The sequence below is a fragment of the Megalobrama amblycephala genome, linkage group LG17 (assembly GCF_018812025.1).
Source record: "Megalobrama amblycephala isolate DHTTF-2021 linkage group LG17, ASM1881202v1, whole genome shotgun sequence".
NCBI classification, from domain to species: domain Eukaryota; kingdom Metazoa; phylum Chordata; class Actinopteri; order Cypriniformes; family Xenocyprididae; genus Megalobrama; species Megalobrama amblycephala.
The window spans coordinates 2,165,564-2,192,989 of record NC_063060.1 but is presented as its reverse complement, the minus strand read 5'-3'; the positions used below and the strand labels follow the sequence as shown (position 1 = coordinate 2,192,989).

Sequence of the window (27,426 nt, the reverse complement as noted above, 5' to 3'; positions counted from 1 at the left end):
AAAGACAGCCGTTCACAGACGACCTTGAGTGGTGTGAGATGACACAAAAGTCTCAGAATCAGTTTGCAGCACGTTCTGGTCAAGCACCGCCCACTTAGACTGGAAGAGACCGTCTGATTGACGTGTAAAGTGACCAAGAACTGTATGTTTGCTGTTCAGGTAAATTTGGGGCCTATACCATGGGGCCGGGTTAGGTGGCTAGCTTACACTCCATGGTAGGTTATGTTCTAGGTAAGAGATCTCAAACTGAAACCAGACCAATCAGCTGTGAGCAAAGTGACACATTTCTGATGCAATAAAGCATGGTTTGACATGTCGCTAACGTGAATTAGGTAGCATGTTTTAATATGTTGCTAGCATAGTGTTGCTAACATGATTTAGCATGTTATTAGCATATTTTAGCATGTTGTTATCATGATTAGCATGTTGTTAGCATGAATTAGCATGTTTTGCTAACATGATTTAAAACATTAGCATGTTTTAACATGTTGCTAGCATTATTAATATGTTGTTAGCATTAATTAGCATTTTGTTAACATGATTTAACACATTAACATGTTGCAAGCATGATTTAACACGTTGCTAACATAAATTAGCATGTTGTTAGCATTATTTAACACATTGCTAAGATGTTTTAATTTGTTTGTTAGCATTATTAGCATTTTGCTAACATGATTTAACATTTTGTTAGCATTTTTTTACATGATGTTAACATGATTAACATGTTTCTAACATGAATTAGCATGTTTGTTAGCATTATTTAACACGTTAGCATGTTTTGCTAGCATTATTAAGCACATTAACATGTTTTGACATGTTGTTAACATTTTGCTACCATGAATTATTTTGTTAATGTGATTTAACACATTGTTAGCACGTTTTAGCTTGTTTTTTGCTAGCATGATTTAATACGTTGTTATCATATGTTAGCATTTTGTTAGCAAGATTAACATGTTGCTAGCGTGATTTAACACATTGCGAAGATGTTTTAACATGTTTGTTAACATTATTAGCATGTTGATAACACGATTTAACATTTTGGTAACATGTTTTAGCATTTTTCTAACATGATTAATGGCAATGGCAATAGCTTTACAATAGCTAAAAACACAGAAAACACAAAAGATTAACATGTTTCTAACATGAATTAGCATGTTGCTACCATGATTTAACACGTTAACATGTTTTAGCATTTGGTAGCATGAGTTAACACATTAACATGTTTTAACATTGTTAGCATTTTGCTAGCATGAATTATTTTGTTAATGTGATTTAACACGTTAGCATGTTTTAGTTTGTTGCTAGCATGATTTAGCATTTGGTTAGCATGATTAGCACATAGTTAGCATGAATTAGCATGTTGTTAGCATGTTTTAACATGTTTTCTTAGGATAGTCATCAAGCCTAGCTAGACAGTTTAAATAATAACATGACAATGTATCTATGACGTTGCATGCTCGTAATTTATTTTGCTCTTTATATATAGTGAAGTGATATACAAGTTATGAAAATAATGTTAGAATAATTACACATTTAGCCTGACAACATTTTCTGACCGCAGATACTGAATCAGGAAAACGCATTTTTCTCAGGCACTCTTTACTTAAACTGCGTCTGACAGAGGACGTCTTTCAAAATAAAAGTCTTGATTCAGTAAAAACATGTTGTTGTGTCTTTGACTGCACACTCTGCGGACCCACTCAAAACGGTCTTGCGACCCACTAGTTGAGGAATACTGCAAAAAGTTTTGTTGTGCAAAAGTCTTGACCCCCTCAATGAATAGCTTTCATAGCTTTGATCGTCCATTTTACGAAAATCATACGTCGGATCAGTTTGAAATGATATAGCGTACCGAGTCAGAACAGTGTGAAGATCTGAGCAGAGTTTGGTGGTTGTAGCTTGAAAGGTCTAGGAGGAGATACTGTTTAAAATGTAGTCTCAGAAGAAGAAGAAGAAGCTTAAATAGTAGATCAGTATGTTGGCTTTGTCATGCCAGCGTAATGTGTCTTGTGTTTTGTTGTAAACACATCTCATGCATTTGTATTCAACATCACCTGTCTGACACAGTTTGACCTTTCTATTACAGTGATATCAGCATTCATATTAAACTCACGAATGATGATGTTTGCTCACCAAAGCTTCTAAATCTCAGTTGTACGTGGATTACTGGAGTGTCTCGGCTTCATCCAACACCTCTAAACTGACCCACATTTGGATTGAGGATGACCTCACTGTCACAAGTCGAGTTCAGCCATTATTCCGGCGGTCACCGTGGTAATCTGCAGTCACATGACTCCTGCTGTCAGGAGGAACAGGGGTCATTAGAGAACAAGAGAGAATAAAACAATAAGCTGTGAGAGACTGTGCGTTACGACACAAAGCAGAGGATCTAAAACACTTTTACCATGGTGAACCAACTCCTTTATGAAACAGCAAAGTGATGAAAGATCCAGTTCAGTTAAGATACATTAAGGCTGTCAATTAGATAGATAGATAGATAGATAGATAGATAGATAGATAGATAGATAGATAGATAGATAGATAGATAGATAGATAGATAGATAGATAGATAGATAGATAGATAGATAGATAGATAGATAATATTAATTTGAATTATTAAAAAAAAAATTGAATGAATGATTCAATGACTTACTCATATAGACTTCACTTGTTTCATTACTGGATGAATCCGTTAATCAATCTCTTGAATGAATGATTCAGTGACTCACTCATAAAGACTTCACTTCTTTCATTACTGGATGAATATGCTAACAAATCTCTTGAAAGAATGATTCAATGACTCACTCATATAGACTTCACTTCTTTCATTACAGGATGAATCCGTTAACGAATCTCTTGAATGAATGATTCAATGACTCACTCATAAAGACTTAATTTGTTTCATTACTGGATGAATCCGATTACAAGTCTCTTGAGTGAATGATTCAATGACTCACTCATAAAGAATTCACTTATTTCATTACTGGATGAATCCATTAACAAAACTCTTGAATGAATGATTCAATGACTCACTCATCAAGACTTAATTTGTTTCATTACTGGATGAATCCGATAACAAGTCTCTTGAGTGAATGATTCAATGACTCACTCATAAAGAATTCACTTATTTCATTACTGGATGAATTCGCCAACGAATCTCTTGAGTGAATGATTCAATGACTCACTCATAAAGACTTCACTTGTTTCATTACTGGATGAATCCATTAACAAAACTCTTGAATGAAGGATTCAGTGACTCCAATTTAAAGACTACTTGTTTCATTACTGGATGAATCAGCGTTTTTGAATGAATCTCTTGAATAGATGATTCAGTGACAAATGCATTTTAACTGTAATAGATACAATCTTTATTTATAGAATAGAAGTTACTTTCAAAAGGTGATTTACTCTATTTTGATAGTGTCCATAGACATCAGTGTTTTTATCAGAACTATAAACTTGTATCCCAATATTTATGTGATAATTTGAATGTTTGTAACACAGAAATGATGATACTGTGTGGTTGTGATACTTATTCATGACAACTGCTCTCTCTGGGTCAGAACACAGATCTGAATGTTCGCTATGATCGTCAAAGGTTTAATAGACAAAAAGGTTTAAAGCAGCTTTGGTGTGCATAAAAAATTGATTTTAAAGACAGAAGCGCCTCTAGTTGTATTGTTGTTTCATCATGGTGTCTTGGTCGTAAACTCTGTAAGTGTTGTGAATTAAAGTCTACACTAACGGACATGGACATTTCTCACATTATATCATTCACATTGTGCGTATCTGTTGGTTGTTCTAATGTTCATGTTTGTACAGCTTTATTGGTTTCTTCTGTTTTTAATAAAAATCATGGGACACTTTAGATCAGTATGATACATTCAACATGGCATGTAAAGTGTTTAACTTCTATTTCATGTTTTACATTCACTCAGGTGACATAAGTGTGGCTGCAGTCAGGCTGTTAAATTATGATCTTGACTTCAGCATTTATTACTGCTCTTCTATTTAAAGCTGCATGAAACACCATAGGTCATGCTACACTGTTTTATTTATGAATATTTATGTACCCGTATTTGTTTATACACACAAGTACTGTGCCAAACTGCTGACTACCACACAAAATAATATCAATAGTTTGCAAAAGTGAGTATAAATCATGTTTACAGTATTACACTGCTTTTTTAATTTTTATTAGCTTTTTTTAAAATATGTCTATATAGTTTTTATTTCAGATTTGGTTTTAGTTATTTTAATGTTTTTACTCCAAGTTCAATTAAATGAGAGAAATGTTGCCTTTTGTACCTTCCTCTATGGAGTTTGTTCGATGTAAACGGTGCTTTATGAACAGTTACAACACAAACTTTTTTGGGGATTCTTGCAAGTATCGCATGAATGTTATGTTTTGAACCCAGAATGTTCTTTTAAATGTGTGCTTATTTAGAATTTTCTGACAGTGTTTTTGTGTGATTGACATCCTCTCTCTCGGCAGGCGATCATCAACAGCATGATCAGCCCCAACATGACGTTCACGAAGACGTCTCAGAAGTTCGGTCAGTGGGCCGACAGCAGAGCCAACACGGTCTATGGTCTCGGATTCGCCACAGAGCAGCAGCTGCACCAGGTGTGGACATCAGGACAATAATGTCTGCTTTAATGCCCTGTTTACAGATGATACATTGTCCCCCGTAGGCCTTAAACATGCTCTGTTCCAGTATATGAATCCTAAACACTTGAGATGAGATTAAGAAGATGGATTAAAAACAACATAATGTAGTTTTACACAGACATGTTTGCAAATACTTGCATCACCCCTTCTGTAATACTGCATAGTGTGTTTTTGTTGCAGTTTGCCGAGCGTTTTAAGGAGGTGAAGGAAGCTACACGTCTTGCCAGAGAGAAATCACAGGACAAGATGGAGCTGAGCTCTGCAGCTCTCAGTATCGCAGCTCCTCAGGTGTGACATCATCTCTTTTGCATTCAATATGTACATAAACAGGTGAAAAAAGCACACAGATTACACTGAAGTAATCCTAAATTCAAAATTCTACTTGCTAGACTTTAGCAGCTGCATAGCAACACCCTGGCAACCACCCAACATTCTAGCAACCTGACAATGCATTGAAGCCACTCCTTTGCAACCACATAGCAGCATCCTAACAACCATTTGCTACACTTTAGCAGCTGCATAGGAACGCCCTGGCAACCACCCAACATTCTAGCATTGAAGCCACTCCTTAGCAACCACATAGCAACATCATAGCAACCACTTGCTACACATTAACTGCTGCAAAGCAATGCCCTTGTATCCACCCAACATTCTAGCAACCTGCCAAGCATTGAAGCCACTCCTTAGCAACTGCATAGCAACATCCTAACAACTACTTCTAACACTTTAGCAGCTGCATAGCAATGCCCTGGCAACCACCCAACATTTTAGCACCCTGGCAATGCATTGAAACCACTCCTTGGCAACCACATAGCAACACCCTAACAACCACTCACAACACTTTAGCAGCTGCATAGCAATGCCCTGGTAACCACCCAACATTATAGCAGCCTGGCAATGCATTGAAACCACTCATAACCACTCAACCACATAGCAACATCCTAAAAACTACTTGCAACACTTTAGCAGCTGCATAGCAACTCCCTGGCAACATCCCAAAATTCTAGCAACCTGAAAATGCATTGAAGCCACTCTTTAGCAACCATATAGCAACATCCTAACAACTCCTTGCAACACTTTAGCAGCTGCATTGCAACACCCTGGCAACCACCTAATGTTCAAGCAGCATTGCAATGCATTGAAGCCACTCCTTAGCAACCACTCACAACACTTTTGGCAGCTGCATAGCAACACCCTGGCAACCACCCATCATTCTAGCAGCCTGGCAATGCATTGAAACCACTACTTAGCAACCACATAGCAACACCCTAGCAACCAATCACAACACTTTAGCAGCTGCATAGCAATGCCCTGGTAACCACCCAACATTCTAGCAGCCTGGAAATGCATTGAAAACACTCAACCACATAGCAACATCCTAACATTTACTTGCTACACGTTAGGAGCTGCATAGCAATGCCATGGCAACCACCCAACATTCTAGCAACCTGCCAAGCATTGAAGCCACTCCTTAGCGACCACACAGCAACATCCTAACAAGTACTTGCAACATTTAAGCAGCTGCATATCCACACTCTGGCAACCACCCAATGTTTAAGCAACATGGCATTGCATTGAAGCCACTCCTTAGCAATCACATAGCAACATCCTAACAACTCCTTGCTTCACTTTTGTAGCTGCATAGCAACGTCCTGGTAACCACCCAACTTTCTAACAGCCTGGCGATGCATTGAAACCACTTATAACCACTCAACCACACAGCAACACCCTAACAACCACTCGCAACACTTTAGCAGCTGCATAGCAACACCCTGGCAACCACCCAATATTCTAGCAGCCTGGCACTGCATTGCAACCACTCCTTAGCAACCACATATCAACATCATAACAACCACTCACAACACTTCAGAAGCTGCATTGCAACACCCTGGCAACTGCCCAGAACACCTTAGTTTTGCATGAGCAAACATGACTCAATTCATGCAGTTTCTGCTTTGCTTCTCACAGATATTTTGTGTCTGTGGTAAACGAAGGGTTACTGTAATCCTAGACCCACCTCACGAGAGAGAGAGAGAGAGAGCAGGATGAGCTGGGTCATTCGTCTCACTGGGAAGTGAGAGGAGAACTAGGACAGTGATAAAATTATCTGGAGCTGTCCTGTTCACTCTCTGCCAGTGTCTGTCTTCTCGTATGATGCTCATCTTTTCAGGTCAACAGGCTGTTTAAGTGCCATTAAACAGTCAGAGTGACACAGACTCTTGACCTCGTGACGAGTGCCCGTTTGTTCTGATATTCACACTGAATTCTGCACAGTGTGCTTCAGTTTCGCTTTTGTAGGCATCTGTTCTCATTGTGCAGAATCTGAGAGGACACGTTCACATCAAGTTTTAAAGTGTTAAACATGGTTACATTTACACACAGTTTGGTTATGAACCAGAGTGGCGTTTGCAGTCTAGAACCAATCAATATTCACATCTCAATTCGGAGCATGAGTTTGGCTTACTATTACCAAAAAGGCATTTTATCTTCTCTTGGACTCAGTGGCCATGTTCATTCACACAGTAACAGTATACGGTTGTCAGTCCTGTGTTTGAGTTCTTAATACGGTTACGTTCACACACAGTGATTTATTTACCAGAGTGACAACTGCATTCTATAACCAAACTCACATGCTACTAATATTATTATTAGGGTGTAACGGTACGGACATTGCGGTTCGGTGCATGCAGTCAGTCACGGGCGATCAACACTCCAATCCAGAAGGGGGCGTGCACAGAAATGCAATGTTGTTTGCTAACCGCCACAACAGGAAAAATACCAGAAGAAGAACAGACAATATATGCATAGATATGTTCATGTGTAATCACTCAACCAGTGTTCCAACTGCTTGAGAATAATATCTCACGTACCATTACATTTACCTCAGGCAAGTCATTTAGTGTCCACAGCATGTTAGTTCACTAGAGAAATTTCAATAAATATATGCACTACACTGCGTTCCAAATTATTATGCAAGTGACATATCAGTAAGATTTCAGTACAATAAACATTCAGATTTTAGTTTTTCTAAGAAAATGTTTGTTTGTTTATTTATCCATGTCTTTTTAGAGAACTGGTATCAATCTCAGACAAAATAATTTGCCAGATCTATGGAAACCCTACTTAGAGGTTGTTCCACATTATTAAGCAAGTCACAGTTCTCATGCAATATGGGGAGGAAGAAAGATCTTTCTGAAGATGAAAAGCATGAAATGGTGCAATGTTGTGCAAAAGGCATGAAAACAACTAATATTGTGTGAAAACTGAATGGAGATTATCGAATTATCATAAGATTTGTGAGTGATTTAGAGCACAGCAGAACTCGATCAGATAAAGGCTTATTAAGGAAAGTCCCTGTCAAAAAAATTAATTGCATTAAAAGGGCAGCTATAAAAAAGCCAGTGTTGAGCAGCAAACAGGTATTTGAAGCTGCTGGTGTCTCTGGAGTCTCAAGAAGCTCTTCATGCAGGCTGGCAGTTGTGCATAAAGATGCATTTAGCCACCATTAACCAAACCTCACAAAGAGAAACATTTACAGTGGGTTTAGAAATACATACTCAGATTCATTTTTAAATGGTTTTATTCACTGACTAATGCCGTACTACAATGGATGATCTAAATGGATGGATTTCTGGATGGTTGGTGAATGGCCACCACATTCCAACAAGACTGCGACGTCAGCAAGGAGCTGGTGGGTGATGATTTGGGCTGGATTATTGGGAAGTGAGATTGAGGGTATTTAAATGACTTTTGCAAGATATGTGGAGCTCATAACTGGCCATTTTCAGCTATGGTATAAAAAGGAGATAGTGCCTTCTGAAATGCAATGCACTATGCACTATCCCATGCTGCAAAAAACACCACAGCAATAAAACTGTTTGAAAATGTATTTCTAAACCCACTGTAAATGTTTCTCTCTGCGAGCTTTGGTTTGGAGTGTCTAAAATGCATCTTTACGCACAACTGCCAGCCTGCATGGAGAGCTTCTTGAGACTCCAGAGACACCAGCAGCTTCAAATACCCGTTTGCTGCTCAACATTTGTTTTATTATAGCTGCCCTTTTAATACAATTATACAACTTGTTTGACAGGAACTTTCCTTAATAAGCCTTTATCTGACCGAGTTCTGCTGTGCTCTAAATCACAAATCTTATGATAGTTCAATAATCTGCATTCAGTTTTCACACAATATTAGTTGTTTTCATGCCTTTTGCACAACATTGCACCATTTCATGCTTTTCATCTTCAGAAAGATCTTTCTTCCTCCCCATATTGCATGAGAACTGTGACTTGCTTAATAATGTGGAACAACCTCTAAGTAGGGTTTCCATAGATCTGGCAAATTATTTTGTCTGAGATTGATACCAGTTATCTAAAAAGACATGGATAAATAACAAACAAACATTTTCTTAGAAAAACTAAAATCTGAATGTTTATTGTACTGAAATCTTACTGATATGGAATCATTTGGAACGCAGTGTATATTATCTTATATATTTATGAGTATGACTGTATGAGTAATTTGAATGGCACTAAATGTTTCTTATACCAAAAGTGTGTGAAATGTGATAAATGCTGCCACTGACCCCGGTCTCCCCTACCCATGATAAATGATGTAAATGCCTGTATCTTTTATCGTTTTCTCTCAACGCTTTCGATCCGGATGCTGTCAGTTCTCTCAGGTGAGTTTGACATTCGCTCACCGCACACGTCAGCATGAGGGCAGCGGCAGGATTCAGATTTGCGCACAGGGGTTCAGGGATATACGCAGCCTCTGTTCATGTAGAAAAGGGGGTTTGTGCTTTATCACATTATAACACACACATCACGTGTCCCGTGAGCTCCGCAATCAAGTGACTCCCACGGTGAACCCTGTAGCATCATCTGCCACTGCAGAAGCAAAAATCAGGTCATTTTTACATGTGACAAAGAGGGCTTTTTCTCCTTCACCATAAACGAGTTATATTTCATACCTGTGGTTCTGCTCATTATAGTGAATTTGCTCACTTTTTTAGAACAAGGCCGAGAATGTCTTTTTTATGCATTTTAAACTCACCTACTGATATTTGGGTCATTCATCAACAGTGCCATTTGTGCTTAAAAATGCATTTCATTCAAAAAGGTTAGTGCTGAACTTTAAAGAAGTCATATTTACCCAGCTCAGGCTCAAAATGCCAGGACTGTAACCCGTATAGACGTGACTAGACCATCATGTCTCCTTCAGTATTCAGATTAGTGGTCTACACACATGAGTTTTATAAAGTCAGCATGAAACAGAAGTTGTGCTATTGTCTTCTTCCCTGTTATGACATATATCCAAGTAAAATGGCTTCTGGAACGAGAACAAATGTAGGGCGGGGCTTGATTTTGTCCATGGGGGATTGATTGGATGGTTGTGGTTTGTTATTGGTGGATCTCATGTGAGTGACAGGTTGCCCCGCCCTCGTCCTCAGAGAAGAGGGGAGATGCCGCTGCAAGAGGGAGAGTGTTATTTTATTCAAGTTTACGAGGAACATGAAATATAAAAAAAACTATATAAAAATTACTTTTAAAATACCGCAATATTCCATAAAAATAATCAGTTTTGATTTCATGGTGACTTTAATGATTGATTCTTATATGCATATCAGACATAACATTATGAGCACTGACAGGTGAAGTGAACAACACTGATCATCTCTTCATCACGGCACCTGTTAGTGGTAATTTCTGATAGTATCACTCAGTTCTGTTGCCTTGTTTCAGTTTTGTGCCTTGTGTATTATTACAATTATAATATAACAATATTAGTATCCTAGTTTTACATATCTAGTAACATATGACATATCTCGTTCATAATGAAACTCATTACAAAAAAATTATTCGGTGTTACTTGCAAAAAAAAAAAACATTTGCATCTATAGAATAATGTCACTAAGTTCAGTATCAATAGTAATTCATATGTACACAAAAATATGTAATAATAATCTGAGCTGCTTGGTCATTTTTTTTCTTTTCACGATTAATGTAATAAACTATTTTCTTTTAGTTTAACACTCAGTTGTCTGGGTTAAAAGGATTTACCCTGAAGCCTGTCAGTGTGTGTCTGGATTCATATGATAACAGTTTTCTTCTGTGTGTGTGTGTGTGTGTGTGTGTTGTAGGACTTGTCTGATGAGCTTCAGTCTCCTCCAGTGATGTGTGTGAACGGGCCAGAGGACAAGCTCTACAGGAGCCAGAGCGCTGATATTACTCTGTCCTCAGAGAAGGAGCGCATTAAAAAGATGCTCTCAGAGGGGTAAGGCTTCAGCAGCGCTAATGTTCATGCATTCTCTGCCTAGATGTCCGCCTTAGAGGCCGTCATCCACGTTGGTGGAAAAATATCGGAGAAGAATGTGTGTAACATCCACTTATCACACTAAAATGGGCTTTTCCTGCCTGAAAGAGCCCATAAAATGCCTTTAATTTCAGTTTTCCTCCTAACCATGTGAGTTGTTACAGCACTAACAACCATTCTGAACACCTTAGAAACTGCATAGAAACTCCCTACAGCACACTTGCATTATGGAACTGAATTTTGCACAGGCAAGTTAGTGATGCACTGACATTTAAAAATATTCAGCCAAAAGTGAATGCGCCATTTCCTTTGCGAATTAATTATGGTGCATCAAGCACCACTAAATTTTTCTTTAAAATCTATTTTTTTTTTACATTGTTTTTCTATTGTGAAGTGGCCTTATGTCGGGAGAGACTCTATCCTGATCTTCCATTAGTCTGATGAGTAACTCACACACACACACACTCTCTCACACATGCATAAATCAACATGTTCTTTAAATGTCTGACGGCGCTTCATCCCATGGCTCTCGGAGAGCGTCTGAATACTTCTTCCTGTAAAAGTAACCAGTCAAGAACATCTGCATGGGGCTGCGCTCCTCCTTCACAAGAGCTACGCCTTTGATTCGTCAACATATTTCATTCACAAAATGTTTTATCCATTAGAGATGCTGATTTGAAAACTTTAGTACTTCAAAAGCATTTTTGGACAGCTAAAATGTGAAAACGACGCTATATACCTGGATGGTCTTAGTGTTTCTGTTTTTTCTTCATTGGTTATGATCATAAAATGACCTTTGACCCCTGGGAAAGCTCATTATTTATGTTGTCATGGTGATAATTGTGAATTTAATGATGCAATGTGATGCATTTAATGGTCTTGTCAATTCAGGTCTGGGTTCAGATAAACATTTCTTTGGTTTTGCTCAGTTGGCTTTATTTATTATTACTTATATTTTCGTTTTTTTTTTTATATTTATTATATGTTTCATTTTCTTTTATATTTGTGTTCCAGATTATACTTTATATTTGTTAATGTTAGTTAACTGCATTAGTTAACTAACAATGAACAATACTTGTACGGCATTTATTAATCTTAGTCAAAGGTAATTTGAGCATTTACTAATGCATTTTTAAAATCCAAACTTGTATTTGTTAACATTAGTTAAAGCACTGTGAACTAGCATGAACAAATAATGAACAATTATATTTTTATTAACAAAGATTATTAAATGCTTTAAAAATATAGTGCTTGTTAGTTTGTTGACTAAAGCATTAACTAATATTTACATATGAGAACTTATTCATAGTTTTCAGTTACATGGCTTGTCAATTTTCCATCTTAAAAACAAAAATATGTGAACAAGATGCACGTTTTGGGCACTTGTTATCCATATAGAGCACCTGCTGCAGTATTTCAATCACTAAAAACAGCGGAAAGTTGTAAAACACTTAAAGTCCCTTAATGTACTAAAACAGTGATATTAAAAGATCAAATTCAATTTACACCATTTTGATGATGCATACTACATACAGGCAAGCAGATGAGCCCAGAATATTAAACATGCATAAATGCAGTGAATTTTTACATGGTAGCGTTACCTGATTGATTAATTACACTTTTATGCATTGCATGCTTACTTTGATGCACAGAGCATTAAAACTTCAATCATATTTATCTTCTGCAGTTCGATTAAATCATATTAATATAAGGCCTTTTTTACAGACAGAGCTTAGATTAAGCAAGGATTAGACCTTAGTTCAGTTAGGACATTTAAGTAGCTTTTTTTAAACATTACTGATGTGCATCTTCAGACAAAACAATTGCACTGACATATTTTAAGAAATGTTGCTTTCAGTTAAAACAGCTCAAACATGCATTTTAGTCTGGACTATTTAATTGCATTTAGTGATATGTAGAATCACTGTTACTCTTCCTCATAATAGAGTTACTGGAACCTCAACTAAAAGTTGATCTCAACATGACATCAGGGTTAAAATGGTCAGTCACATTGAATCTTTTGAGCGTTTCTCTCTCTTTCAGGTCGATCTGTGAGATGAATCTGGAGGCTGAGCTCTTCAGCTTACAGGACAGTAATGCTAAACTAGTGGCGGCGCTGCATGAGGCCAACGCCAACGTGGAGCAGTGGAAGAAACAGCTGGCGGCGTATCAGGACGAGACGGAGAGATTACGAGATCAGGTGAAAATATAGAAATATAACATGCTTTGAAACAATATGTAACATGGAAAGGGCTGAAAGTGCAAGAGAAAAAAATATTTTAATGTATTTACTATTTAATTAAAATATATATATATATATATATATATATATATATATATATATACACACACACAATGATTTCTGAAGGATCATGTGACACTGAAGACTGAGTAATGATGCTGAAAATTCACCTTTGCATCACAGGAATAAATTACATTTTACTATATATTCACATAGAACAGAGTTATTTTAAATTGTAATAATATTTCACAATATTACTGTATTTTTGATTAAATAAATGCAACATTGGTGACCATAAGAGCCCTTTTTTTCAAAAGCATTAAATAATTCTTAATCAAAAGAATCAAAAGCAAACTGCAAGAAATGATCCGCCTCTCCATCGATCCGAATGGGATTGTCATCATCACCCTTTCCTTTTCTCTCACTTCTCACAGTGTGTTCTCATTATCGTTTAACAACTCCGAACAGGACGCGTGTTTGAGAGAGGTAGCCCTCGATATATCGCTCTGTCTCTTTGAGATGAGAACAGGCGACCAGGTGGTTGGAAATGGTTCATGTCTCATGGGACTAGAGAAAGAGAGAGAGAGAGAGAGAGAGATGTGGGGTGGTTTGTAGGACAGCAGTATCCTACTTTCAATGGCCTAGTTAGGAGGACTGAAATATCACCAGGGGGAGCTGCCAGACCCTCGTTTGGGAAACTTTTTTTGCTCTTTACATGGTTAAAAATAAGCCAGTCTCTCTTAAGGCCCTCCAAGTGCCAGAGACCTTTAGGAGGTGCTCCTTTTTCTCCTGTGTGTGTGTGTGTTTGGTTATAATGCGGCTCTGTTGGAGGATAAAATAATCAGAAATGTTTCTTGATCAGCTTATTAGAATGATTTCTGAAGGATCATGTGACACTGAAGACTGGAGTAATGATGCTGAAAATTCAGCTTTAAATCACAGGAATAAATTACATTTTACAATATATTCAAACAAAAGACAGCTATTTTATATTGTAATAATATTTCACAATTTTTACAGTATTTTTGATCAAATAAATGCAGCCTTGGTGAGCAGAAGAGACATTTTTAAAATCATACCGACCTCAAACATTTGAACGATAGTCTACTGTAGCTGTATATTAGATGTCAAATATAACCTGATCAGCTTTTGCACAGCATGCATACTTTATACTTATGAATTTATACTTGTCGCATCACACCTGGTTAAAGCGCGGCGTAAAACACTCGGCCCAGTTTCTTCCGTCCTTTACTGTCAGCTGTAATGCATTATTCAAATATAATGGCTGAATAATCACTGAATGTGTATGTAGGTCAGCAGAGGGGCTTTATGGTGGACATTATGCTGGAGATTGTGTGTAATGTGTCTGAGTGAACTTATAAAATGATTTTACGCATCAGATGAGCTGGTAAAGCAGAACAGGCTGTGTTTGTAAAGAAATGGACAGGCAGGAGGAGAGAAACGAGTGAGTCATTACTGCTTTCATCTGAGCCTTCAAAACATTCTACCATCACTGAAATATATCAATAAGAGGCCGTTTCCTAGAAGGACTCCTGCGAGAACGGCCAGTTCTGTGAATTAAAGCTGACGTAAATGGGTGGAAAATGAATGACAGGTTTCTCTGACACACCAAGACAGTCCGTCCATGTGAAAGAAAACTCACGAAAGCCTTCTGAACTCATATGATGCTTTGTGTGATGAACAGACTGATATTCGTTTTAGTTTCTTGCAGCACAGAAATGAGACAGTTGTATAGAGATTGACCGCTATTGTTGTTATAAACCTTTATTTTTTAACTAATAAAAATGACAAAAACACATCAAAATTACTAAACTTAAATAAAAAAATCTGAAAATATTAATAAAAATGATAACAGTATCTCAATGTATTATTTTAGTACTATTAATATTTTTAATTATTTTTTATTTTTATATTTTCCATTTTAGTTCAATTTTTAGTAACTTTGTAGTGTCTATAGTTTTTATTAATTTTTATTCCACTTTTAGTTTTAGTGACATTTTAGTACATCAAAGTTAAGCTAAATGAAAAAAAAAAATTTGTTTTTTATTTCAAGCAACAAAAAGATTTTTTTTATGGTTTTAGTTTTTGTTTCAGTTAACTATAATAACCCTGTCTCAATTATACTAAAACAGCATGAATAATAATATTAAATAATAATAATAATAATAAAATTATAAAATTGTGCATAGTCAAGATAGCAAGATAAATATTTGCACAGGGTTCACAATCATATAGATCGCTATAGCAGAATAGTTGTTTTATTTATTGCACTTTATTTTAGTGTCCTTGTTACATGTTCTTACTGTATTAATAACAGTACATTATGCATAATTACATGCAAATAACCCTAAAACTAACCCTAACCCTATAGTAAGTAAGTACTGAGTAGTATATAGAGTTAGGGTTAGGGTTTGGTTTAGGGTTAGTTACTTGTAATTATGTATAATTTACTGTTATTACTATAATAAGTACATGTAGTAATGTGTAACTACGTCACCTTAAAATAAAGTGCAAGCATTTCTGTAATATATGTCACTAAAGCATGAATGGGTTTTATGTAAAAGTCAAATACATTTTTACGAATACATGAAAGTATTGTGTGCAATCATTGAAGATGTTTCTCCACTAACCATTCAGAAATGTCTAAAAGTTGTAACTTCTTCCTGAGTCTCTCCATCAGTGTCGACTCCGGTTTGAACAATGTAAGGCTGAACACTTTCGTCATTTTGGCTGCGTGAGATTCTCCAGCTTTGTTGTTGTTGAGCTGTTAAAGCTCCGCCCTCTTCTGGAAAGGGGGCGGGGAGCAGCAGCTCATTTGCATTTAAAGGGACACACACAAAAACGGCGTGTTTTTGCTCACACCCAAACGGGCAAATTTGACAAGCTATAATAAATGATCTGTGGGGGATTTTGAGCTGAAACTTCACAGACACATTCTGGAGACACCAGAGATGCATATTATATCTTGTGAGAAGGGCATAATAGATCCCCTTTAAAATCTTCCCGTTCTGCTGACATTTATGACATCCACTTCAAACATCACAATGCACTTTATAACTTTTGTTAACTCTACAATAAGTGAATCCACTTCACCATCGAATTACTCTTCGACAGCGATGCCATAGAAATATACAGAGCTATCGCTATAACAGAGTTCTAAAGATGCTGTGCAGTTGTTTCTCTGGAACATGAAGCTTTGGCTCAAAGTGTTCTGCAGAATCTTTGTACTAAGAGTGTAGCTGATTGTCGTGTGTGTAGGTGGCGGACCTGGAGGCTCATGGTGGTCATGGACCCAGCGACATGCTCAAAGATGAACTCACTCAATCCCTGGAGGAGCTGGAGAACTTACTGAAGGCAAAGGACGAGGTGAGACACACACACACACACACACACACTGATGGAGGGGAGAGTCCAGCGACCTACAGATGCTCTTTCCTGAGTTACTGCAATCATCTCCTCAAACTCCTGAGTATTAGACACAGAACACATTCACCTCTTTCAGCAAGGACTCACTGTGTTATATGTTTATCTCAATGCATTTCAGGAAATCCGGATTCTCCAGAGTAAGAAGTCGGACTTCCATGAGCTGGAGCAGGAGAGAGAAGAGGCCATTCACAGACTACAGGTGCTGGAGGAAAACATTTCCATCACATTAACAAAGAGACATTTTAAGTGTTAATCTGTTAGTTTAATGCAGCACTGAAATTTTAGGTTAAAATTGAAGAACTAGGTTTTATATTTATATATATATTTTTATGTGTTTTTATTTCTTTGTGCAGTACAGAAATACATTTTATATTTCTATATTTTTTTCTATATATTTTTATATTTCTTCATGCAGTACAGAATTACATTTTATCTTTCTATATTTTATTCTATATATTTTTATATTTTTTATTTCTTCATGTTGTACAGAATTACATTTTATGTATATTCTTTCTATATATTTTTATATTTTTTATTTCTTCATGCTGTACAGAATTACATTTTATATTTCTATATTTTTTCTATATATTTTATATCACTTAAATTTCTTCATGCAGTACAGAATCACATTTTATATTTCTATATTTTATTCTATATATTTTTTATCACTTAAATTTCTTCATGCAGTATAGAATCACATTTTATATTTCTATATTTTTTCTATATTTTTTTATTTTTTCATGCAGTACAGAATTACATTTTATATTTCTTTATTTTTTCTCTATATTTTTATATTTTTTATACGTACAGTACAGAATCATGTTTTATATTTCTATATTTTTTCTATATATTTTTATATTTTTTATTTCTTCATGCGGTACAGAATCAGGTTTTATATTTCTATATTTTTTCTGTATATTTTATATCACTTTTATAATTTTTAATGCAGTACAGAATCACATTAATATTTCTATAATTTTTTCTAGATATTTTTTATTTCACTTTTACACTTCATGCAGTACAGAATCATGTTTTATATTTCTGTATTTTATTCTATATATTTTTTATCACGTAAATTTTTTATCACTTAAATTCACTTAAATTTCTTAAATTTAATATTTTTTATCACTTAAATTTCTTCATTTATCACTTAAATTTGTATATTTCTATATTTCTTCTATATTTTTCTTTTTTTTTTCATGCAGTACAGAATTACATTTTATATTTCTTTATTTTTTTCTATATATTTTTATATTTTTTATTTCTTCATGCAGTACAGAATCAGGTTTTATATTTATATATTTTTTCTGTATATTTTATATCACTTTTATAATTTTTCATGCAGTACAGAATCACATTAATATTTCTATAATTTTTTCTAGATATTTTTTTATTTCACTTTTACACTTCATGCAGTACAGAATCATGTTTTATATTTCTGTATTTTATTCTATATATTTTTTATCACTTATTTTTTATCACTTAAATTCACTTAAATTTCTTAAATTTTATATTTTTTATCACTTAAATTTCTTCATTTATCACTTAAATTTCTATATTTCTATATTTCTTCTATATTTTTCTTTTTTTTTCATGCAGTACAGAATTACATTTTATATTTCTTTATTTTTTTCTATATATTTTTATATTTTTTATTTCTTCATGCGGTACAGAATCAGGTTTTATATTTCTATATTTTTTCTGTATATTTTATATCACTTTTATAATTTTTAATGCAGTACAGAATCACATTAATATTTCTATAATTTTTTCTAGATATTTTTTATTTCACTTTTACACTTCATGCAGTACAGAATCATGTTTTATATTTCTGATACTTTTTTTCATTTTCACTTAAATTTGTATATTTCTATATTCTATATTTTTCTTTTTTTTTTCATGCAGTACAGAATTACATTTTATATTTCTTTATTTTTTTCTATATATTTTTATATTTTTTATTTCTTCATGCAGTACAGAATCAGGTTTTATATTTATATATTTTTTCTAAATATTTTTATATTTTATAATTCTTTATGCACTACAGAACCAGGTTTTTCTATATATATCTATATTTTTTTTCTTCATCCAGTACAGTCATGTTTTATATTTTTTCTATATATATTTATATTTTTGTTATTTTTTCATGCAGTACAGAATCAGGCTTTATATTTATATATTTTTTTCTATATATTTTTATATTTTATGTTTCTGTTTTTTTTTTCCATTATATTTTTATATTTTATAATTTTTCATTCACTACAGAACCAGGTTTTTCTATATTTTTTTCTATATATTTTTATTTTTATATATTTTTTTCTTCATCCAGTACAGAATCACATTTTATATATTTATATTTTTTCTATATATTTTTCTATATATATATTTTTTTTTTTCATGTAGTACAGAATCAGGTTTCACATTTCTATATTTTTTTTATATTTCTTCATTGAGAGCATGTGTGATATGAAGACATTTTCATATTTGGAGGTTTAATTACTGTGAAAGTTGTGGTCAAATCTGTGCCATGCTGTAAACGAGCACAAAACTCTGTGGATGTGATTTCAGGAGTTGGAGATGCGTAACGTTGATTTGGAGCGCCGGGTGCAGAACGCCGAACAGAACCTGGCCTCAGCGCTGGAAGATCGCGACCGCTCCGAGAACGAGGTGCAGAGGGTCGTTCAGATCCTCGACGTCAAGATCTTTGACCTCAACGACCTTCGACAGAGTCTGGTCAAACTCATCAGTAAATAGTGTGATCTGAGAGACGAGAGACACTCATCCTGACGGCCGCAGCGAGAGGCGCCGCATCCACTAGAGGGCGTAGTTCTGCTTCAGTAGTTTCTGCACTGATACCATCAGTATCTTCTTGCTTTGTTTTCTGCCCTTTCTGTTCAAAGTCTAGCAATAACTTCAGTGGAGAGGATGTTATGTTGGAAGAACGTGAGCAGCGATGTTACGGTACAGGAGGGGAAGCTTTATTTTTGATACACTAGTGCTGCGTCACGTCTTTACAGTATTGTTTAAACATTAGGGCTGGAGGAAAACTGATTCACAAATGCATTGCAATTCTCTCTGAAATGATTCTGGATCTATTCATAAAACAAATCATAATTTAAAGTATTAATAATTCAGTTTAGTGGAGCACAGAAGTTAAATAATTGTATTTACACAAGATTATTATTTTTAATTATTATTATTATGATATAATAATTTAAAATTATATTTTTAAATGATATTAATAATAATTTAATAATAATAATGTGCAATTTAAATGTTTGTTATTTGTGTTGTTGATTATTAAACACATTTAAATAATTAATTAATTTATTATTAATTGATTTTCAGCCAAGTGCATCCTGAATTTTTGGTTTCGACACACAATCTTCATTTCGGTGCATTGCTATTAAAAGTGATTATATTTTAAAAATAATTTCGCTTTAAAATTGTCATGCATTTCTGTAACATTCAAGTGTACGAGTCAAATACATTTTTATGAACAATTTAAAACATTAAGCTGAAAAAAAATGGAAGAATCGTTTTTGAACTGAATCGTGACTCTGTGAATCGATTATTACGTGAGATTTGGTTTAGAACCAAAACTAATTTGTAGCAAAGACCTTTGAGGCTCAAACGTCAAACTTTTGGGATAAACATGCAAAATACGAAAGGCTCATTAGTTTTTCTGAATGACTCTTCATGTGGATGTGCTCTGCGGTGTCACAGCTGGAGTGTGCAAACCAAAGACCAGCTCGAATGTGGCGTTCAGACGCCTCTCTGTGTTTCATACTGTGGAATGCTTAGTATAGAGGACAGCATTGATATAAAGCATTAAATAGTAGCTGCAAATATACTAGGTAGAAATAAACAATTGTTCTGTTATTGTAGAATATTAAGATCTCTTGAACTCACAAGGAAATTTATACTTAAGAATAGCTGTAGTTCTTCACTGAGGAATGGATGTTGAATGTGCTTGAATGCATCTAGTGTAGTTGCTGTGTGCAGCTCTAAGGCTTCAAACGTGTTGGATGTTGCATTCTACAGTATATTTGTGATATAGCACAAGAAAGTCACTCATGTGGCTTCAAACTGCAGTATTTTAAGTGCCAACAGCCTGTTTTTACCTAAACACCCACAGGGTTCGGCACCAACAGCCACGTTTGTGTTTGTTTGCTTTCCGGCGCAGTTGATTTAGGGTCTAATAAACAGGTGTTTACTTTTATATTTCTTCTTCATGCGGTACTTGAGTATGTGTACTGCTTTGTATTTTGGACAACGAAAGCATGTGTGATTAATGATTTGGAGTTTTAAAAAAAAAGTGGCAAGAACTCTTTTCAAGGACAAAATCTCATAAGGTGCCATGCATCATTTCTGCTTGTAATCTCTGATGCGAGAGCCTTATTTTTCCACTCATGCATCTTAGTGTGCAGGAGTTCATTTGTTCTGCAGCTCTTGATAGCCTGATTATACTATGACAGTAGATTTCGTTCTACACTGTTAAGAGTCATACTGTGCCGACCAGCTGGAAAACTCCAGAGCCAAGTCTCAGTTACAGTGTATGACATTCTCTGAATTTAACGAAAACTTGCTGAATAAATTTGTTTTACATTGAATTACCGGTGTGAGTTACTCAGTCATTGTCAGTGGAAAACCGCATGTGCTCAAAAATAGGTTCCAAAAGTTACTTACTCTTTATGGAATGTAATACGTTACATTACTTTTGCGTTACTTTTTCTCATCTGGGCAATAAATGGGAAAACAAAGTTACTTATTTGCAATATTTTAGTCTGTATATTAACTCAAGTTAAAGGATTAGTTCACTTTTAAATAAACTTTTCCTGATAATTACTCACCCTCATGTCTTCCAAGATGTTCATGTCTTTCTTTCTTCAGTCGAAAAGAAATTAAAGTTTTTGATGAAAACATTCCAGGATTTTTCTCCTTATAGTGGACTTCAATGGGCACCAAACGGTTGAAGGTCAAAATTAGTTTCACTGCAGCTTCAAATTGTTCTACTACAAGATCCCAGACGAGAAATAAGAGTCTTATATAGTGAAACCATCGCTCAATTTCTGAAAAAAATTGAAAATTATATAAGTTTTAACCATAAATGCTCATCTTGAACTAGCTCTCTTCTTCTTCTCTATTTGAATTGCAGCAGTGTAGACACTGCCAAGTGTATTACTGCCCTCCACAGGTCAAAGTTTTGAACTAATTTTTATATGCAATATGCAAGTATATAACATTTAGTTCAAACTTTGACCTGTGGAGGGCAGTAATACACTTGGCAGTGTCTACACTGCTGCAATTCAAATAGAGAAGAAGAAGAGAGCTAGTTCAAGATGAGCATTTATGGTTAAAACTTATATAATTTTCAAGTTTTTTCAGAAAATGAGCGATGGTTTCACTAGATAAGACCATTATTTCTCATCTGGGATCATGTAGAGCTCTTTGAAGCTGCAGTGAAACTAATTTTGACCTTCAACCGTTTGGTGCCCATAGAAGTCCACTATATGGGAAAAAATTTCATCAAAAACTTTAATTTCTTTTCGACTGAAGAAAGAAAGACATGAACATCTTGGATGACATGAGGGTGAGGAAATGATCAGGAAAAGTTTATTTAAAAGTGGACTAATCCTTTAATTATTTATTCTTAGGACTATGTGCCTTTTAAATATGTATGTTCTAATGTACAGATTTTTTAATTCGCTGCAGTGGTTGATCTATTTATTATTAGAATCTGGGTGTTTGTTTTATTGTTTGTAATTGTAGTGTTGTGTGAGCCACTGGATGCTTGAATTTCCCTAAAGGGATGAATAAAGTATCTATCTAATCTATCTATTTGAAAACGTAACTCAAGAGATTTTGTTGTAAATTTTAAAGTAATGCATTACTTTACTAGATATTTGAAAAAAAGTAATCTGATTACCCAAAAATTAAAATTTCTGTCATTAATTACTCACCCTCATGCCGTTCCACACCCGTAAGACCTTCGTTCATCTTCAGAACACAAATTAAGATATTTTTGATTGAAATCTCGTCCATAGACAGCAATATAATCAACACTAAAAGTGGGTCAAGTTTAATGTTATGAAGAGATGAGAATACTTTTTGTGCACAAAAACAAAACAAAAAAATAACAACTTTATTCAATAATCTCTTCTCTTCCCTGTCATCCTTATGTAGTTGCCGCAGTAAGTACGAAGAAGGCTTCCGTTTACATCCGAACGCCGGCTCAGTATTGGCCAAAGCTGATCACGTGATCAGCACGACACATGCGTGTGATGCTGATGCAGGAGCCGGCCACAATGTAAATCCTAACGCTCAAAATAATTAATTGGTTTGAGTAGAGCCAACTCAAACAAATTAGTTCAATCAAATTAACTTTTATGAGTATTTAGAACTTTTTTTTCATTTGAGTTCACTAAACTCATTGTTTTGAGTTTTATGAACTTGTTTCTTTTATTTTAGACAAACTTAAATTTAACTGAAACTGGGCTGGGATTTCTATTTCCCAGCATGCTTTGCCATGACACTAAAAATGTAGAGTAAATGCTAAAATTAAGTGTTATATGTTTTTAGTGCAAGATTAATGTTAAGTGGGACAAGTTTTGTTATGCTAATTTAGAGGAGTTTCTGTTATGTTGGTTTTACCATCATGGTGACGAGAGGAGCATGAGCTAAGTTTGAGAACAAATATATGTTAAATGTGTTATATTGCTGTACTCATTCAGCAAGTGCAAATGCTTTCAAAGCATTGTGTCACCAATTAGCAAGGTATCCTTTAAATGAATTAGCTAAAGCTAGCCAGCTTTCATTTACTAAAAATACTTAAATTTAGATTACTTGATAATTTATAAGTGTAATAAATAAGTAGTTAAATTTATGAATTAGTTTACTCAAATATTTAGACTCAACCTCTTGGATTTCATCAAAAAATATCTTCATTTGTGTTCTGAAGATGAATGAAGGTCTTATGGGTGTGAAACGACATGAGGGTGAGTAATAAATGACATTATTTTCATTTTTGGGTGAACTAACCCTTTTAAATATCCATTTTTTAAAGAAATTTTTTTTTAAATCTAAAGAAACTTTTGTGCAATAAAGAGAAGTTTCTCCATAGATTACAATTAGTTGATGTTACAGTAGCTACATTTGCCTTGCCGTTAATTAAGCAAATGTAATATTTAACAAAGTTAAGCATATTTAAGTAAATCTACACTCTTAAAAATAAAGGTTCGATTGTAATCTATAGAGAAACTTTAAAATCCACGGAATCTTCGTTGCACAAAAGGTTTGTTACATTTTTAAAAATGTCCTTTACACTAAAATAGTTATTTTAAAGGATTAGTTCACCCAAGAACCTTTATTTTCAAGAGTGTAGATTTACTTAAATGATTAACTTTGTTAAATATTACATTTGCTTAACGGCAAAGCAACTAAATGCATTAAAACTTAAGAATTTAGTTTGAAAGGCCAAACTTGTAATCCTTCATATTATTCTAAATTCATAAAAAAAACACTCCTTTTTGGAAATTCATCATACAGATGAAAAGCTTTCATGCAAAACCATTTAAGTGTTCTTTAGCAAAATGTTTAATGGATCTCAATCAGATTTTAACAGTGGGCTTGGGGTAAAACTGCTCATACAAAAAAAAAAAAAAAAAAAGCAAAAACCACCAATCATGAGTTATATTTGATATATTCTAGACCTATTATAAATATACTTAGGGTTTACAACCTCTGCAGAAGACCTTTTAACTATTTCACAATTCAACATGTCCTGTCCCTGAGATGTTTCACATGTACTAAAATTGTGGAAGATATTCCAAAAACCTACACAAAAAAAATTGTGTAGGTGATTGAAGTCCACTGGATCCATTTTAAAAAACATCTTCAGGAAAGTATGAATGGTTTGAAAAATTATCATCTCTAGCATTCAAATTGTCCCTTGATGTAACATTTTACACACAAAAAAAAAAAGGAAAAGCACAATATGAGTGCAAATGAACGGACAAACTCAAGGCGACAGTTTTCAACAATTTATTTGAACACAGAATCTCCTGCAGTTCCTGAAGCACATCAATGCTACAGTCTACTTCAGCTTCTTCTTGGGGCGCAGGTTGTTGGTGTGGCCGCACTTCTTCTTGCGGCAGTTGACGGCACGGGGGTGCAGACGGGCGTAACACCTGAGAGCAGAGCATCGGTCAGTCGTCATCAGATTCACAACAACTTCAAATCCAAAGCCATTATTATAAGCACGTGGTCTTACTTGCGGCAGATCATCTTCTCGCAGTTGTATTTCTGGCCAGCTGTCTGAGGGAAGGCTCGATGATGCCTCCTCTGAGACGCAGCACCAGGTGGAGGGTGGACTCTGAGGAATAAATATAAAACAGTAAATTAAAATGATGCCATCGTGACCAACAGCAAATGTTACGTGTGAAAACAGACACTGGATAAACACCTTTCTGAATGTTGTAGTCTGAAAGTGTGCGACCGTCTTCCAACTGTTTGCCAGCGAAAATCAGACGCTGCTGGTCAGGAGGGATGCCTGAGGAACAGAGGCATATTAGTGGTCGGACATATGATGTTTTTATTATAAATAAAGTTTAGAATTACATAATCATATTTCTACTCCAATTCGTTTTTTTGAAATATAAACATTTAAATCGTGGCTCTCATAACTGATTTATTCAAACATGCATTAAATATTGAAGAACATTAAAAATTATAATGAATATGTAACAGTGCATAGCTATATTTATCTTTCTAGAGTTCACTTTTCCAGCTGACTAATGAGTTTATGGTCACTGAATATGTTTTTCTGAGGTAAATGTGACGTTACGTGACATTGAAGCTGTTTTATTGACGTCTTTCCGAGGTTGAAACACTGATTGAGCGATTACACGAGACATGATACGGATTTCAGTAAGTTGTACTGTATATTTTAACATACCTTCAGATGTTCATGCATGCTTATTTCGCGCTGTAACTGGTATAGGTTAAAAGCTAAAGAGGTGCTAAAGTGATCTGTCACACCACATTAAACAGCGCCAAAACGGTATTTATTTTTTGAATCTCATAATAAGATGGACGTCATTTGAAATCTGAGACTTTGCTTCATATCAAAAGTAACAAAGCAAAAAATTATTGCGATTTAATGGCTACATATTCTGCTCATTCATCAACTGAAAACAGGTTTAAGAATCGATATTGGTTCGTAAAAATGAGAATCGATTGAAATCGATATTTTTTACCCAGCCCTACTTAATATTCAGCTTTTATTTTTATACTAATGCCACATTCATACAGACGTCGGTTTAAGTTCATACACACCCTCTTTGTCTTGAATCTTGGCCTTCACATTCTCGATGGTGTCGCTGGGCTCGACCTCGAGGGTGATGGTCTTACCGGTTAAAGTTTTCACAAAGATCTGCATTTTGCCACTGAAAAACAGAGAAAAGACATGATTCACACTGACTTACAGCATCAGACATAGTGACGAGTTCAGCAATAACCACAGTAAAAATAAAAAGCAAAAATACCAGTTAATGTTATCAGTACCAGTTATTGCTCCGTCTGGGCATTCTTTGGTGTGTATATATATATATATATATATATATATACATACATACACATATATAAATATATATAAATTATACATCAATGCTATCTGTGATGATATGGTACTTCCATGTACAATGGTAGTACTCTAAGATACCATGTAAATACCACATCATTCATTACAATATATATATATATATATATATATATATATATATATATATATAAAACGTATTACTGATAGCACATTTCTGACAGCGACCCTTCCTGTTACAGACTCCATTATATGACCAGCTAGCAGAACAACTTAAGCGTTTTCAGGTAATATATATGCATATATTATACGTTTCGGGAGATTTATTGAATGTTTGATGTAGATTAGGCGTGATTTTATGACAGGAGTTTCTCTCTCACACATGGCAGAAGCGGCCATGACACTCCATCACGACACATTAAACTTCAAACCAAACAAAAACGTCTAAATCTGCCGTATAACAAGCTTTAATCGCACCATTCACGAACATAAACGTCTAATGTAAATATTCACCAAATCATGGAGGTGAATAAAGAGGGAAAAGATGAGAAAATTAAACAATCGCACAGACACTAATCCTCACCCTCGCAGTTGCTGCTGGTCCGGGCGGAAAAGACCGATGCGTGTTTCGGGCGTGAAGATGGTGTGTATTTGAGCGTCGAAGCAGCTTTACCGCCGCCTGGAGGTCCGGAGCGGAACTACAGAACGCCGCTGGTGTATATTTAATCAGAATGTTGCTTCTTCAGACTCTGAGTTAACATGTGCTCGTTTTATGTAACTGCATAATCGATTTCAGCATTTTTTGGTGACAAGCTTTAAGGTATCGTGTGAATTTATGTCTGAAACACGCAATTACTAAAATTGCACACCAATTCATTAGAGAAACTTTAAATATGATTCAAGCTGTTTTACAGAAAACAATATTTTATCTTTAAAAAAGTGTTGCATTGGGTGCATATCGCAGGAATCTATTAAAGGGTTAGTTCACCCTAAAATGAAAATTCTGTCATTTATTACTCACCCTTATGCCATTCCACACCCGTAAGACCTTCGCTCATCTTCGGAACACAAATTAAGATATTTTTGATGAAATCCGATGGCTCCATGAGGCCTGCATAGCCAGCAATGACATTTCCTCTCTCAAGATCCATT

General features: G+C 34.9%; 2 protein-coding genes across 3 annotated transcripts in view; one reads left to right on the top strand and one right to left on the bottom strand.

Moving 5' to 3' along the window:
• LOC125250594 (homer protein homolog 3) overlaps positions 1-21,289 on the top strand; it is a 39,719-nt gene extending 18,430 nt beyond the window's left edge. The window contains exons 4-11 of one of the 2 annotated variants that reach the window (XM_048163251.1): positions 4,496-4,627; positions 4,853-4,960; positions 9,345-9,353; positions 10,815-10,948; positions 13,031-13,187; positions 16,509-16,616; positions 16,795-16,875; positions 19,245-21,289. In XM_048163251.1, the coding sequence (XP_048019208.1) occupies positions 4,496-4,627; positions 4,853-4,960; positions 9,345-9,353; positions 10,815-10,948; positions 13,031-13,187; positions 16,509-16,616; positions 16,795-16,875; positions 19,245-19,430 (915 nt within the window). In that variant the 3' untranslated portion in view covers positions 19,431-21,289. The remainder of the gene's footprint in view (positions 1-4,495; positions 4,628-4,852; positions 4,961-9,344; positions 9,354-10,814; positions 10,949-13,030; positions 13,188-16,508; positions 16,617-16,794; positions 16,876-19,244) is intronic. The other variant, XM_048163252.1, reaches the window with a different exon arrangement.
• Positions 21,290-24,703: 3,414 nt separating this feature from the next.
• On the bottom strand, positions 24,704-27,013 carry uba52 (ubiquitin A-52 residue ribosomal protein fusion product 1). The gene is given in 6 exon segments (XM_048164341.1): positions 24,704-24,865; positions 24,949-24,985; positions 24,988-25,050; positions 25,141-25,227; positions 26,013-26,122; positions 26,858-27,013. Coding segments are annotated over 5 exon segments (384 nt in total). The 5' UTR covers positions 26,116-26,122; positions 26,858-27,013; the 3' UTR covers positions 24,704-24,771.
• Positions 27,014-27,426: the final 413 nt, after the last annotated feature.